Here is a 16,479-nt window from a genome sequence, read left to right on the forward strand (position 1 = left end):
CATTCCCCATGGCCAGAAATGTTTTGGCAGAACACTGGAAATGGATGATAATCATCTACAACTACCACATGATGTCAAGACAAGGAGACACAAACATATAAACACTCATACACACACATACGTAAATATGTAAATCATATATACAGAAATAGGTGTGTGTGTGTGTGTGTATGTGTGTACATGTGTGTGTGTGTATTGCTTCAATTGTGCTTGTGTTACATAAAAAGCAGTAAGTCCACTCTGCTGAGTGACTGGTGTTAGGAAGCTGCATTCAGCTGTAAAAATCCTGCCAAAACAGTTGCAGAAGTCTGGTGCGTGGCTTCTGCCTGTCTGGCTCATTTCAAACCGTTCCACCAATACCAGCATGGAAGGCAGACATTAATCGATGATGATGATGATGATGATGATGATGATGATGACGTGTGCGTGTGATGGGCTTTTTTCAGTCGCTATCTTCTAAATCCACTCACAAAGCTTTGGTTGGCCAAGGCCTGTAATAAAAATACTTGCCCAAAGTGCCACACAGTGGAACTGAACCTGAAATCATGAAGGAAATTTCTTAACCACAAATAATAATAACTATTATTATTCAGTGACATATATCTTTCAACTGAGTAAGGAAACTAGGAAAACAAGTTTGTTGTATGTTAATAAAATCAGTTTATTGAGTGGGGGTGGGGTGGAGAGAGAAAGATTTCATAAGCCTGAGGTCCCTGGGAAAATTCATTTGAATAAAAGAGGGTTCTTGCTGGCGAAAAGGTTGGGAATTACTACAATACAACAAGTCATCAAAATTATAATACTCATTAAACAACAGGTAGAAACATGAGTTATATCTAATTACAAAATACCATGAATAATACATTACAAGTACACAAAGTGAACATGAATATTAAATTTCTAATCGGCAACAAACCACAAAAAATGTCTGGAAGTTGCTGAATAAAGTTTAGGTGACTAATGTAATTTACAAACACAAATATGGAAGATATAAACTGAGTACAGAATTAATTGATCATTAACCCTTTAACATTTAAACCAGCCATATCGGGCCAAAATGGCTGTGACTGAGTTCAAAATGGCTAAGTTCAGCCTTTTGTACCTACACAAAAATGTCGTTCATAGCCAATTCCACACCTGATAAATTTCCACTTCTATTCCTTCCCATGTTTCCAAATTTTCCGGCAATACTGTGCTCGAGAAGACTTGTCAAGCCAAGTGAGACCATTGTCATGGCTGTTCCAGTGTTATGTAAATGGGACCTGTGAAATCATAGTCGTGGCCATTTTTGATTGTCATGTAACTGGCACCCATGCTGGTGGCACATAAAGAGTACCTATTGAACTCTTCAAGTGGTTGGCATTACGAAGGGAATCCAGCCATAGAAACCATGCCAAATCAGATTGGAACCTGGTACAGCTCTCCAGCTTACGAGTTCCAGTCAAACAGTCTAACCCATGCCAGCATGGAAAGCAGACGTTAAATGATGATGATGATAGTGATGACGATGATGATGACATCATTGAAATCTTGAAACTATGAAATCATGCATGATTAATTAAAAACAATGTGAATAAATGAGTATTACATTTGACAGAGTAGTCAGAATGCTATGGAGTTTGTCTCACTCAACTAATTTATTTTCCTTTCATAGTTTTGATTTGAAATAATTAAAATATTTACTTCACTACATCTAATGTGTTTATACTTTGGGTTGTAAGTTGCTGACAATATGAAAAAAAGTTGCTTTATCGGCAAAGGATTGGCTTGGAATGGCTGAAACAAGTTTCAAAACATTTGACTATTGAGTATTTCAAAGTTAACAAGGTATGATGTTGAGACCAATCTTTTCTGCAACAGCTGAAACTTGGATTATGAAGAGAGAACTTGAAGATCATACTGATGGTACTTAGACTAGCCTTCTAATGAGAGCATAAAACATCTTGTAGTATGAGCACAAGACCAAAGACAAGATTTACAAACATATTCCACCCATCTCTTCTATTGTTATTCAATGCAGAAAGGATTTGCTGGTTACTGCTCTCTTACTAAACAACAAGATATATCAGATATCATATTCTGGATACTTCTGCAGACCACTCAATCACATTCATAGTTATTGGCACAGACATGTTAAGATGAAATTGAGAATCCAAAGTGCATCTCACAGTGCTATGCAAGATTTCTGGTGCAACATTGTGGAATTGTGAAACACATCTTATATACTACTCTTTTACTTGTTTCAGTCATTTGACTGCGGCCATGCTGGAGCACCGCCTTTAGTCGAGAAAATCGACCCCAAGACTTATTCTTTGTAAGCCTAGTACTTATTCTATCGGTCTCTTTTTGCCGAACCACTAAGTTACAGGGACGTAAACACACCAGCATTGGTTGTCAAGCGATGGTGGGGGGGCAAACACAGACACACAAACACACACACACATATATATATATATATATATATATATATATATATATATACGACAGGCTTCTTTCAGTTTCTGTCTACCAAATCCTCTCACAAATCTTTGGTCGGCCTGAGGCTATAGTTGAAGACACTTGCCCAAGGTGCCACACAGTGGGACTGAATCTGGAACCATGTGGTTGGTAAGCAAGCTGCTTACCACACAGCCACTCCTGCGCCTATAGAAAATATGGAACGCTTCACGAATTTGCGTGTCATCCTTGCGCAGGGGCCATGCTAGTTTTCTCCGTATCGTTCCAATTTTAGTATATGTACTGCCAAATAAAAAAAGAAAAATATTTGTTCTGGCTTCATCATTTCTTAGTCATGCAGCAGATGTCTCTGAGTGTTTTCACCCACTCATTGTTCCAATGTGTCACACCACTCAGTATTCACTCAATCAAACTGCAAGTACAATCAGACTATCCTTCACTGAGGAGATACAATAAAGCAGAAACATATCCTGAGTTGTCATTGCATTTGCTAATAGATCAAGCTCACTTTCCCCATACTGTAATCTAATTGATAAATTTATTAGAATTAGGAGGTTGTCTCTCTTTCTTTTTTTAATTTTCTTTTATCTTTGCATATCAACCAGAACTATTCATTAATTCAATTATTTTTCTCTCCCTACTGCAAGATTTTAATTAATTAAAAATTCTTTACCATCATTCAAAATAAGAGGCGTAGGCATAGACATGGCTGTGCGGTAAGAAGTTTGCTTCCCAATCGTATGGTTCTGAGTTCAGTTCATTGTGTGGCACAATGGACAAATGTCTTCTACTACAGCCCCAGGTCGACTAAAGCTTTATAGGTGGATTTTGTAGGCAGAAACTGAAAGAAGCCCGTGACTTCTTTGAATGTGTGTCTGTGTGTATGTGTGCGTGCATGTGTATGTGACATTTGCCCCAACTTGGTAACTGATGTTAGTTTGCTTACATTCCCATAACATAGCAGTCTGACAAAGGAAGCTGATAGAATAAATACCAAACTCAAAGAAAAAAGACCCAAGTACCGGGGCTGATTTGTTTAACTAATCCACTCAAAAACAGTACCCCAGCATGGCAACAGTCCGATGACAATCAAGTGAAAGATACGCATATGTATATACAGGGTGGGCGAAAAGTAAGTAAGCATTAAAAATTGGAAATAAAATCTATATTCCTTTTACAAACTTATTGGAGACAAATGATACATGTTCTTTATTACATAGGAAAATGAAAGTAAATCTTCATATTTCAATGTAAGCACTGGTGGCATCAACCAGATTCCTCAAACGGCCAGGGATGGAATGGACAAACTTCTGAAGGACGTCGTCTGGGATATCATTGAGGACCTCCTGAATCCATGTCTGCAAGCCCTCCCGTGTATAAGGTTTTGTCTTGTACACCTCTTTTGTGTAACCCTGCAGGTAAAAATCACATGGAGTGAAGTAGTTGTATACTGTCAACTTAATGTGACAGTCCTTATGTTTACAAGGGGGAGACAAACACCTCCACCCAGCCAAGCCTGCATCCAGAGACATGTTTCTCCAGACTGATGACGAGCAAAGACTCAGAAACATGTCTCTGGATGCAGGCTTAGCTGGGTGGAGGTGCTTGTCTCCCCCTTGTAAACATAAGGACACAGGAAATGTGTCAAGGCCGACAGGAAGCGGTGCAGCTTCCTAGGTCTAAACAACAGTAGTATTATTCCCTTCAGGGGACTGTCACATTAAGTTGACAGCATACAACTACTTCATCGTATCACTACTGCATAAATCTCTCTGAGAGATTTAGAAATGTATTATTTCTAAACACATGGAGTGAGATCTGGACATCTTGGAGTTCTGGACTTCTGTGGTCACAGTCCTCAGGTTTTAGTTCCTGCATGTAATGGATGAAAATTCAATTCTTTATGCAACACCATATGTATTGTGTGTCTTGCTAGTCCACTTTCATGAGCTGCTTGATGTGTTGATTTTTGTTGCCACGTTCTCCGCTGATTGGGATGTGGTAGGTCAGCCACTTCTTGCATTGTTCACAGAGCTCATGGTCATCAGCTTTGCATGACAACTCTTTATTGTCTCCAGACGTAGTGTTGCATGCTTACCTTTCCATGCATGCCACCATCTCTGAACCAAAACAACGGAATTCCACACTTCATAGCGTGCTGCTATCTTAGTTTGCTCCTGAACAGTTAAGCAACTGGCAATCTGGAAAATAAGAAATTAGAAATAAGACAATAAGAAATAAGAAATCCTCATTAGTGCTGTCTGTTTAAAAAATGTTTTCGTCATGGCTTTAGTGATACTAAAAATTCTATAAGCAATTTCTAATGCCTAGTTACTTTCTATCCACCCTGTAAATATATTTTAGTACAACCTATGGTAATCCTTCAGAGATAGTATATCAAAACTGAATCTATTTGGTTAATTTCCATAGAAAATGCTCATCTCTTTAATTTCTTTTTCAGCTGAACCACTAACGTCTGTGTACTTTTTGTGCATGTATATATGTGTTTGTATGTATGTATACTTGTGTATGTAAGTATATGCATGTGTTTATGAACAGGTATATTCGTGTATGCATGTATGTATGCATATTTGTGTATGTAAGTATATGTGCGCATGTGTTTATGAACGTGTATGTATATTTTTGTATGTATATATACATATACTTACACACACACATTCATACACAAAAAATACATAAGCATAAGCAATTTAGCTGAAATGAATTAAAGAAATAAAAAAGATTTACGAAAATTGCTGAATAGTTTCAGTTTTGACATACCATCTCCGAAGGATTGCCCAGTATATTTTCCGTAAAATCGACTGCTAAAAAAAAAAAAAAATTGTTGAAAATCTGGCCAGATCCATACTTACATAAATACTCATATATATATATATATACACACAAATGCACACGAAATGTGTCTACATGTTTACATTTTCTAAGCAGTATTCTGTGAATAAAAATCGAAAGTGAAAGCAGTAAATTAAAACGTAAATCTCTTTTTGTACATAAATATTGTTGCTTTATTGTTAATTAACACTTTTCCTATTATTTATAAATCCAAATGTGTGTATATAAATATATGTCTGTATAATTATATATTATGCAAATATATACAGGCACACCTCAACTTACGTCCGTAATTGGTTCCAAGCGAATTAACTCGAAAAACAATATAACATTCAAAAAAATTTTTTTTTAATTATTAACTTGTATCTGTTTTAATAAATGGTTTACTCTTTTACTTGTTTCAATCATTTGACTGTGGCCATGCTGGAGCACCACCTTTAGTCGAGCAAATCGACCCCAGGACTTATTCTTTGGATATTTTCTCGCGTATTTTATTTTATTTTCCACTTCAGTATTATATTTTAGATAGTTTTTTTAATTTTTTAACTGTGCTTTTTAAATATGTTTGCTGTTAAATTGACTGAAGTTTAGGCTTCTATTTCTTTTAGAAAAAAGAGCGTAACTCAAAATGACGTAAGTTGAGGTATGTTTGTATATGCATAGAAAGATGATGATGGTGCTGGTGGATGATGATACACATGCATGCAGTTAGCAAAAAGTGTGTTAATTTATGTGGTGAAGAACCGCGATGCATTCCTGCCATCTGCAAGGGAGATAAATCGGACGGGATTTGTGACTTGTATTAAATTCTGAAAATTGTAATACAAGTTTTCGCTTTGATTCTTTTTCTTGTTTTCTCTCTTTTCCTTTTTCAATTTAAGTTTGTTGTCCATTGCAGAAAGAATTTTTATTTAGTAACATATTTTTACTGGAAGAAAAAAAAATTAAAGTATAAAAGATTAAATTATTGTGAAAAAATAAGTAAAAAACAAAAACAGTTACTTCAACAAGGAAACAAAGATTAAGAAGAAAAAAAAATGTGAGGGGAGATTAAGTAGCAAAAGGTGGGGGTTGAAAGCAGGGCCGGATTAAGACCCATAAAGTACTATAGTACTTAAAATATTCTGGTGCCCTCATATGCATATGTAATTAAAAATATAAACAATAATAAACCATAAATAAATTTTTAGTTTTTCAAAGTGAAACGAAACTAATTGTAAGATGAAAATGACTTTTTTTTTTTCTGGTATACTTTCACTATTTATATTAGAAGAGTTTATTACTATTTTCAATTGCAAAGTCTTTGATCAGATCCTCACTATAACATTATGAACACTTTGAAATTACATTTTACGATCATACAAACCACTTTGAATATTATTTTAGCAAGTTTAAAGTGATTCCTTTTGTGCCGTAAATTATTTACCATTTCTGTGGTGCCTTCCCATTCCCTTGATGTCATAAGCACGTACTTATTTTGCTTAATAGTTAATCCAGCGCTGGTTGTACATTCCGGTTCGATTGCTGTGTTCAGCTGCACCACGTGGACATAACTGCAAATGCATTGCTGCGGAGAATGGCTCGCAACACTAGCTGCAAGAGTCACCCTCACCTCACGAGGGTTCATTTCTCATACGGGCCGCTATCATCTCGATTTTGCGGAGGAAAGCAGCAACGCAGGATACGTGAATACCCGAGGCCTCGACGGCGATCGTCTCAAACAAACAGCAGCCGTTCAGGTTTCGGAATTTGTCTAACTTTTCTGCATTACAGGCGGCGATACCAAATCAATTCATCACAGCTCCGGATGTTGGCATCGATTTTAACAGGCGATATGTGAGGTGATGTGGTGTATTGCGTAGCGAGAAAAAGAGCTTAGAGCAGGGTGAAGCAACTCCCCAAGAGTAAGAGCGTCGTGTGCGCATCAGCAAGGTGTAATCTCTCCGTCATTCTAATCAGGTCCGCAATCTTAGTTTCTAGGCACTCTCTTAGGGTTTTCGGGAAGATTGGGGAATCAAGTATAGAGACAGTGTCTCTTGGCATCAGCTGAGCTCTCGCCAAGACGGCGTCCTGGAATTCAGCCTCACATAGCTCACAGTTATTACCTCCGACCTGGGCGGGTTGATCTCAAGCCCAAGAAGCTTTAGGGCTGGTCCCTAACTACAGACTCGGCTGAGTCACTTAGGGTTGCGTCATCCAGGTACCAGATATTGAAGGGTGAGCGGAACGATCGGGTAACATCAACGACAGCCAAAGCAAAAAAGAGCGAGCCAAGAGGGTCACCCTGATGGACACCTGTGACAGAAGTGACCCTGTTGTTAGTAGCCATGAGTATGTTGGGTATCCCATAGGATGGGTATGTAAGTGGGTGTTATGAGGGAATACGTCTTAGATACGCCCTCACATTCTGCCGATCTAATAACCAGAACCGTCTGAGGAGAATTTTGGGCATCCGAGCAATTTAATGATCTGGACCTTATAGTATTTATTTAATGACAGTAACCCACAGCGTACGTAGATCACAATTGGGTCCCTAGACTCCTGGGCACATGTCTTATCACGGCACTGCTCGTAGCTAACTTTCTTTAGCCAGTAAAATATCCACCAAGCTTCGGATGTATCCTATGCATGCTGAGTTTTATGCACAGTGTGTCGTTTGTTCATCAGGCATCATATGCGACGGATCTTGTAAATTTCTTCCAATCACTTCAAGTATTTCGAATTTTCACTAAATTATTTTTTTAAAGAAATGTAGTTTTGATGTAGTTTAGTATTTGAAATATTTGAAGTGATTAGAAGAAATTTAATCATCCCGTGCAACTTTTAATGAAAACGAAATATTTATAAACGAAATATTCGTTGTATAGCTCCAATTTCTTCACCCTGATTAAAGGTTCACATTTGGGCATACGTACACAAGTGTACCTCCACTCCACCAACTTTTTTTCCTTATAACCTTCTGAGGTGATTGTTCAGTTTAGTTATATAAAAAAAGGGGAGATAAGTAGTAAAAGAAACAGCTTGCTTATTTATTTATTTCTTTACTGCCCACAAGGAGCTAAACATAGAGGGGACAAACAAAGGGATTAAGTCGATTACATCGACTCCAGCGCGTAACTGGTACTTATTTAATCGACCCCGAAAGGATGAATACAAAGTCGACCTCGGCGGAATTTGAACTTAGAACGTAACGGCAGACGAAATACCGCTAAGCATTTCGCCCGGTGTGCTAACGATTCTGCCAGCTAAAGTTTCCTCTGAGCGGTCAGGTATTTCGACCCAATGTCCCTTTGTTTCTTTTACTACTTACCGCCACCTTAAATTTTATTTACTTTTTTTTAAAAAACTAAACTAAACAATTACCCTTTCTGAAAATGGATACTTTTTAAATTAAATTTTCTACAAATGTCTTTCAGATTATGTCTGTAATTATGAAAAGTTTTTTTCGAATGAGAGAGTTTCGCAACTTTCCGAAAAATTAGTATTTAATGGTAAATTTTCAGATTAACACCCGCACGATTACCTAACCCTAACCCTAACCCTAATCCTAACCCTAATCCTAACGCTAAACCCTAACCGTAATCGTAACCCTAACCCTAAACCCTAACCCTAAACCTAAACCCTAACCCTGACCCTAAAACCCTAACCCTAACACCCTAGTGAAAATCGTGAGGGTGTTAATCTGAAAATTTACCAATGAAATTTTCTTCAAATAGCTTTCAGGTGATGTAGATTACGATTATATTGGAACTTATTGTTTTAAAAAATGGTCGGAGAGTAGATATTTCAAGAAAAACGACACTTGTTCCCTCACACGCTTTCATGAGGAAAATGAATTATTCCCCCTCCACATCTTTCATTCACAATCATAATCTATATATCTGAACTGTACTTGTTGAAAATTTTATTTAGAAATATGTAGTTTTCAGAAAGTTATGAGGAAACTAAATCAGTGTGAGGGGTATTACACATCTGTAATGATGCAAAACCGTGACGGGAGGACGCATGGTAATATCCTAGGAACACTATGTCTCAAAACGATGTGTTTTCAACGGCTTGTCTTCTCGACGAAGGCTCACCTTGATCTCGTGAACAACATCAAAAACGGAGATACGAATCATATTTTGAAAATATCAGCAATATATTGACGATTGGATAACTCTAGTCTGACAATGATGGAGTCTGAGAAAACTAATGGTGATCTGCGCCGGTGAAATTATTTTGCAAAGTTAGCGAATTACGAACTCGCACCGATTTCAGTACGAATTTATTCTCGGATGAACTAGATACATTTGATCAAGTATTTTTGGCAACAGACACTACACAGCGTCGTAGACGAGATACGAGAGGTGATCTTCCGATTTGTTGGTTGGTTTTCCTATTGGAAAAAAATAATACGTCCTATTACGTAATAGACTCCTTTATGATCTCAAGTAGTTACGAAAGGAAATGCTTCGAAAGATGTATATAAACACGGGAGCATATGGAAAATTGCAAACGAAAACCGGCACACAACTATATACACTGTGAATATAATGCAATTGACGCCTCTCAGCCCAACCATTGAAAGAAAGAACATCTGTGGTACACATTGTTCCTATCTTGATATCTTTGGGTATACAAATATAAGCACACGTAATATATAAGTGTAAATTAAATAAATTAAACTTAAAGGGGAATTAGTCGAAACCATTAAACCCGGTACTTGACTGGTATCTTATTTTATCGACCCCTGGACGGATAAAAGGCAAAGTTAATCTTGGCGGGCTTTGAACTCAGAATGTTAAGAGTGAACCAATACTGTAATCCATTTTCCCGACGCTCTAACGATTCTACCAGCTCGACACCGTTTGTAAATTAAATATAATCCTTTTTACTATAGGCACAAGGCCTGAAATTTTTGGTGAGAGATTACATCGACTCCGAAAGGATGAAAGGCAAAGTCTTCATAACAGATGAAGTATATAATTTTCTGGAAAAGGAAAATCTATTGCTAGAGGAACAAAAAGGATGTAAGAAGAAATCAAACGGAACTGTTGATCTGCTGTATACAGATAGGAGAATAATAAATGAGGTATGAGTAAGGAAGAAGAATTTAGCTGTTGACTGGATAGATTACATGAACGCTCACGACAATGTCTCGCACAGATGGCCCTTGGAGTGTCTAAGGGCACTCAGAGACAATGAGAAGATAAACAACTTTTTGGAGAAATCAATGATAGGATGGAAGGGAGAACTGACATATGCAAATGAATTTGCTAGGCAACATGAAAATACGCCGGGACATTTCCCAGGGAGACTCGATCTCTTTGTCATTGCACTAATCCCTCTTACAAGTATACAGAGATAATCTAGACCGGGCTATGAGTTTATCCACCAAAGTTTTAGTGATAGTTCATCTTACTCTTCTTTCTAACCATTACCGAGATTCTTACTAGTACTTCTAACAAAACATGATTTACCATAAATATTTGTTTGCGGGCGCCATCCATATTCAACATTAAGATATGTCAGACATACACTAAGCGAAGAACAGACTGGGAAGCACCCTTCAGTATGGACTTAGCCCTCTAGTCTCCTCCAGTGATGCAGCTAGAGTGTATGCCACCCTTGAGTTTGCTGCCTTCCTTATGCAAGCATATATAGCAGAACTGAAAGTGTCGCCCCCCATAAAAGCATCGCCCGGGGTGGACACCCACCTAAATACGTTACTAGTTTACCCATGCAGTATAAAAACACAATCATATGCACATCAAGTAAGCATTTTTCTACTTCACGCACTCTCGTTAATAACCAGTTGTCGTCGCCCGGTTTAACACGTCACTGGGCTCTTGGCTGTCTAAAGCTTAGAACACTCTGTAGCAAGCAACAGGAAACATTTATAATCTAGAGATAACATCTTTCCTTCATTCTACTGGTCAAGGAGGGCTTGAAAAGGGCGGTAGGTTCGAAAAATTAACCAGGTCAGCTGTCTGAGAAACCAGCCAGAGAGAGAAACTTCACAGTAACAACGAACTGAAGCAACTGGAATAAATTTTGCTTGCGTATGCGTGTTAAAAACAATGTAGAAGGGACGGGGGAAAATACAAATGCTCTTCGAGGCGTGCTTCCGAATAGAGTAAAAAGCTACACTCCACCAGGATCAGAAAAAATCATTGGACGTTTTTACATGTGTACACTTTCCCATCCTCTGACCAGAAACTACTGCTCCTTCAAAATTCGCTCCACGCGTTCTTCGCCTCGGCGTCTGTTCCAACAATTAGGCTGTTCAAATGCTCCGCTTCTTGACGCGGTGTCACTCCCCTTTGCTTCCGGTCTCAACATCTCCCTTCACCACCCCACCCCCCTCCGCCCCGATCTAAAGATCACTGCCATTCTATTCCATTTCACAGTTGTCCATCCATCTGGGTAGTTGACGCTCCCTTCGTGATCTTCGCAATGTCATGGGGCTGGCCTCTCACTTTCCTTCGTCATCAGAGGAGCTAACAACTTTACGAACGTCCAAGATGTGATGCGGAGTTCCGTCCACTGATACGTTATACCGAGTTTTAACTGCAGTCACCTTTCCTTTCTCCCACTGAGTCCTGCACCATGCATTAAATGGCTTCACCCACATTTTGTCTCCGATTTGAAAACGTGAGGTACATACCCTTCCACTTCTGCCAGCTGCGGTTCTACATTTGGGTGTTTCCATTCGTACTGGCATATGACTCTTTGCAGGACCGACTCCTCAGTTTGTCCTATCCTGGGCAACATAGTGTACAAAAAAAACCTGCCTCACTGGGGGAAATTCGTCCTCTTTCAGTCATGACTTTGATTGTGCGATGGTGTCACTCCACAATCTCATTTCCACTGAGCTTGTATGCAGCTCTGAAGAAATATTTGATGTTCCATCTTTCGAGCATCTCCTTCAGCTGTTCCGAACGAAACGTTGTGCTGTTGTCCATCAACAGCTTATCCACTGGTCTCCTTTTCAAGAATATTGTATTCAGTAAGTTTGCAATTTCGGCCGCAGTCCCCATCCTGATTTCCCTCCATCCACCCTGGTCCACAGGTACGGCCTTCTCTAACAGTGCGTTACATTTATCGCTAGACTCTTCCAGTCTTCCTCCACTCGAATATTTCCACTCTCATGCACACTCGGTGCGGGGTTGAAGGACTGACACCAGTTACAACTCCCAACTAACTTCCAAACACTTTCCCTTGTGACAACAGGGTCGACTTTTCTTGCCCAAAACAGAGTCCTGTCGACTCCCATGTGGTGCATGTTGTGCAGCTTCCCTTTGGGCCCTCTAGCAGACATGTTGTAGCTACTCCACACAATGAATCCTCTGTCACTTCAAACCAGTGTTTTTTGGGGGTTTTTTTAACCCTAGTTAGAACATCTGCTTTTGTTTTTATTCACAGGCGCAAAAACTACCTGCGGCTTCAGGCCAAACTTATCAGCTAATTCTCTCAAGATTTTCAGGTGACGCTTATCATTTCCGCGACCCTTTTCATTCGGATACCCTTCTGATTGGTAATCACTGAGCCACCCACCCCTGTACCGAGGCAGAATCAGTCCGAATCTCGACAGCACGTAGTCCCCATCTCAGCGCTAAGTTCACACCTTTCAACACAGCGTCCAGTTCAGTTACATTCATGTGGTCGTAATAATTTTTCTTCTCGAGCCATTTCAAAAATTACTTCTATCATTATGCACCTTGCGCCACACCATACGATCCCTTTTTCTGTTTCGGGCACATACCAGCTGCCCTTCTCCGGATCCTCCGCTCTCACTCTCAATCAAGACATCTTGCATCATTGTAGCTGTTTTTCTTCCCCATTTCATCACCCGAGATCACTCCTTCTATTCACATCTTGATGTAGCTGCCATGCACACAAAAAAACACACACACACACGCACACACAGACACATATACACGACGGGCTTCTTTCAGTTTCCATTCACCAAATCTACTCACAAGGCTTTGGTTAGCTGAAGACACTTCTCCGAGGTGCCACGTAGTGGGACTGAACCTGAAACGATGTGGTTGGGAAGCAAACTTCTTATCACACAGCTGATACATAAATACATATAGTTATACACACACACACACACACACACATATATATATATATATATATATATATATATATATATATATAATCTTTCAGTTTAGGGAGTTTAAAAAAGTAAATGAAAGTAAAAGGGGAAATAACAAGGGGGGATAAATAAGTCAACTATTAAACAACGTAGACCTGGGCTATGGTCACCAAAAAGTGAACAAAAGTCATTTTTTTTTTCTTTAGAACAGAATTCCTCCGTATGAATTAGTTTAAATATGACACAAATAAATTGTCTGACGTTCCAAATTGTTGCCGTAATTTTCTTTTCATCCGCATCCACATATTCTCCACATTTTGCGTGTGGACGTCCTCATTTGTTGGATCCACAAAGTCCTCCTGGTGCACAATCACTTTGTGAGTGTAGATGCTGTGGTTTAGGCTTCATTTTTATTTATTTTATACATATATATATATATATATATATATATATATATATATATATATATATATATATATATAATTTAAAGTTAGAGCAAGGCATGAGGATGCGGAAATAGCATCGACCTGTTTAGAAATAGGAGCTAAATTCCTAATTCAACCGCCGGAAAGCTCCACATAGCAGAAAAACAACAGTGGGCGAGGAAACGGATCAAGAATCAAGACATTAAAAAGCATACCTTTAAAGAATATGCCATTCAGATGAGTATATTCTTTAAAGGTATGCTTTTTAATGTCTTAATTCTTTATCCATTTCCTCATCCACTGTTGTTTTTCTGCTATTTGGAGCTTTCCGGTGGTTGAATTAGGAATTTAGCTCCTATTTCTAAACAGGTCGATGCTGTTTCCGCATCCTCATGTCCTGTGCTAACTTTAAATTGTATAGTTATATAATGGGATCTATTTCAAAACGGGGGCACCAGTATTTTCTTAACGAAACACTAACGAAACACTTTGAAACTTGGGACACTGGTAGAATGTCTCATATAAAACATCTTTTACTCTTAGTCTTCTTAACAAAAAAACCTACATCGCAAGTTATTCCATGTTAAAGTTGTCGTATTTCTGTAATTTCAACCAATCACTGACGTCTATTCAGCTGAATAGAGTTACTGCTGGGTGGTCATAAAAATGTTATTCTCTGTGACATATTTCATCCGGTTTAATCGTAATTTATACGCATATATTGTTTATATAATAAATTACGCTGTGCGTGTCTATGTGTGTAACAATTTTAGAGTTAGGGTTAGGGTTAACAGTCTAGTTAGGGTTAGGGTTAGGGGATTAATACGATATACACCGTTACAGCGCTAACTGTTTTCAACTGAATAGACGTCAGTGATTAGTAGAAATTATCGAAATAAGACAATTTTTTACATGAAATAAATCCGAATACAAAAATTTTTTTTCTGTTCTATAACACAAAATAGATAAGTATACAAAGTTTGAAAGTCTTTCGGTACCAAAAACACTACGTAAAACATAAATGAAAACTGGTGCCCCCGTTTTGAAATAATAATGCTATTTTATATATATATGTGTGTCTGTTTTCCACTACCACCGCTTGATAACCGGTGTTGGTGTGTTTACGTTTCCGTAACTTAGCGGTTTGGCAAAGAGGTAGATAGAATAAGTACTATGCTTTAAAAAAATCCTGGGGTCGATTTGTTTGACTGAAACCCTTCAAGGTGGTACTCCAGCATATCCGCAGTCAAATGCCTAAAACAAGTAAAAGAATAGAACACACACACACACACCCAAAGTCCAAGAAAATGCACCATTATCTTATCAAATTAGGGTTTGGTTCATTAATATGCAATGACTGAAAGAATCTATCAAAAATTTAAGTACTTCTTGAAAGGCCGTGCGCCATTTAAGTCGTTAAACACGGCATTCATGGGTCTATCGCAGTTATTGTCACAGAGTGTATTCTGGAATTTTTAAAAATAATACCGGTGAAAGACTAAACTTTTCCTGTTGCAGAAGAATGTACTACATGCGTGTCAATGCAACTTTTCACTAAGCGAATTATACAGTAAAAATAGGAGTATCATTTAAAAAATCTACTGATACTGTTATTCTATAGCAGTTAAGATCAACATTAATAAATTCTTTTATGGAAAATACTTACACCGATTCCTGGAATCAACAGCTGATATTGTGACGTCAACACACACCTTACCAGATCATAGAACTGACTTAATCGTGTCTCTGTGCTTTATTTAGATTTGAAAACAAAATTACGACATTAGAAAGAAAATCAGTTTCGGTTGACCAATTTATTAGATTTGAAAACAAATTACATTAGAAAGAAAATCAGATTCGGTTGAGAAATTTATGCATGCGGTTTCTCTCATTATAAAAAAGAACAGAGGATATGCTGAGATTATAGTTCACACTTGGCCCTCGTATTTTTTGTCACTCAATTACGCCATACCATTACACAAATAACTGTCGGAGTGTGTAATGATATCTTAGAAACAACTGCTGCAATATTTCATAACTAGAAAAAAAGAATTAGTTTAGCGATATGACTAATGATTATATTATTGAGGGAGCTTAATATCTATGAAGTTATTATATCTGGTGGATGTGCAACATTTTCCTTACACAACCTGATGCCCCTGATACGTGTACGTGTGTGTGTGTATATATGCATATATATAATATATATGTGTGCATGCACCCATAAAAGCGCGCACATATGTCTGTGTCTATCTATCTATCTATCTATCTACATCTCGCTCTCTCTCTATATATATGTGTGTGTATGTAAAATGGTAAAATATGTTCGTACGTGCATACATACACGCGCTCGTAAGCGCGCGTGCGTACTTGCATCTGTATGTGTAGGGGATGTAAGGAATCAGTTAAATACTATTGATTTTTAATATTGCTACAAATTTGGGGGGAACGTAGGAGTCAATTGAATCGATCCCATTATTGGACTGATGATACTTTTATCGATTCTTTATATGTAACAGAAAGTCGGCTTAGGCAGGACCTGATTGTAAAATAAAGAAAGTAAATACTAGAGGTTTTTTTTTTCTCTTTTGACCCATTTACTTCTGGACAAAACAGTTTCTGCCTCAACTCCATCGCCTTTAGATTATTAAATATGAT

At 38.0% G+C, this 16,479-nt stretch overlaps 1 protein-coding gene and 1 non-coding gene across 4 annotated transcripts; both read right to left on the minus strand.

Moving 5' to 3' along the window:
* Positions 1 to 636: 636 nt before the first annotated feature.
* LOC106875864 (uncharacterized) lies at positions 637 to 15,686 on the minus strand. 3 transcript variants are annotated; one of them, XR_001410167.2, is made up of 2 exons: positions 15,488 to 15,686; positions 637 to 4,658 (listed from the first exon to the last, which is right to left on the minus strand). XR_001410167.2 is itself a non-coding variant. In XM_089365465.1 (2 exons), the coding sequence occupies exons 1-2, from the start codon at positions 6,935 to 6,937 to the stop codon at positions 4,464 to 4,466; spliced, it is 396 nt and encodes a 131-aa protein (XP_089221591.1). In that variant the 5' UTR covers positions 6,938 to 7,880; the 3' UTR covers positions 637 to 4,463. The 3 variants fall into 3 exon arrangements, 1 of the variants encoding a protein (XP_089221591.1); XR_016244813.1 differs by lacking the exon at positions 15,488 to 15,686 and adding an exon at positions 5,239 to 6,728; XM_089365465.1 differs by lacking the exon at positions 15,488 to 15,686 and adding an exon at positions 6,737 to 7,880.
* LOC128249650 (U6 spliceosomal RNA) lies at positions 2,649 to 2,754 on the minus strand. Its single transcript, XR_008265766.2, has one exon. It is a non-coding gene; the product is annotated as a U6 spliceosomal RNA (small nuclear RNA).
* Positions 15,687 to 16,479: the final 793 nt, after the last annotated feature.

Source organism: Octopus bimaculoides, chromosome Z (assembly GCF_046866305.1).
Source record: "Octopus bimaculoides isolate indiv1 chromosome Z, ASM4686630v1, whole genome shotgun sequence".
Classification (NCBI taxonomy): domain Eukaryota; kingdom Metazoa; phylum Mollusca; class Cephalopoda; order Octopoda; family Octopodidae; genus Octopus; species Octopus bimaculoides.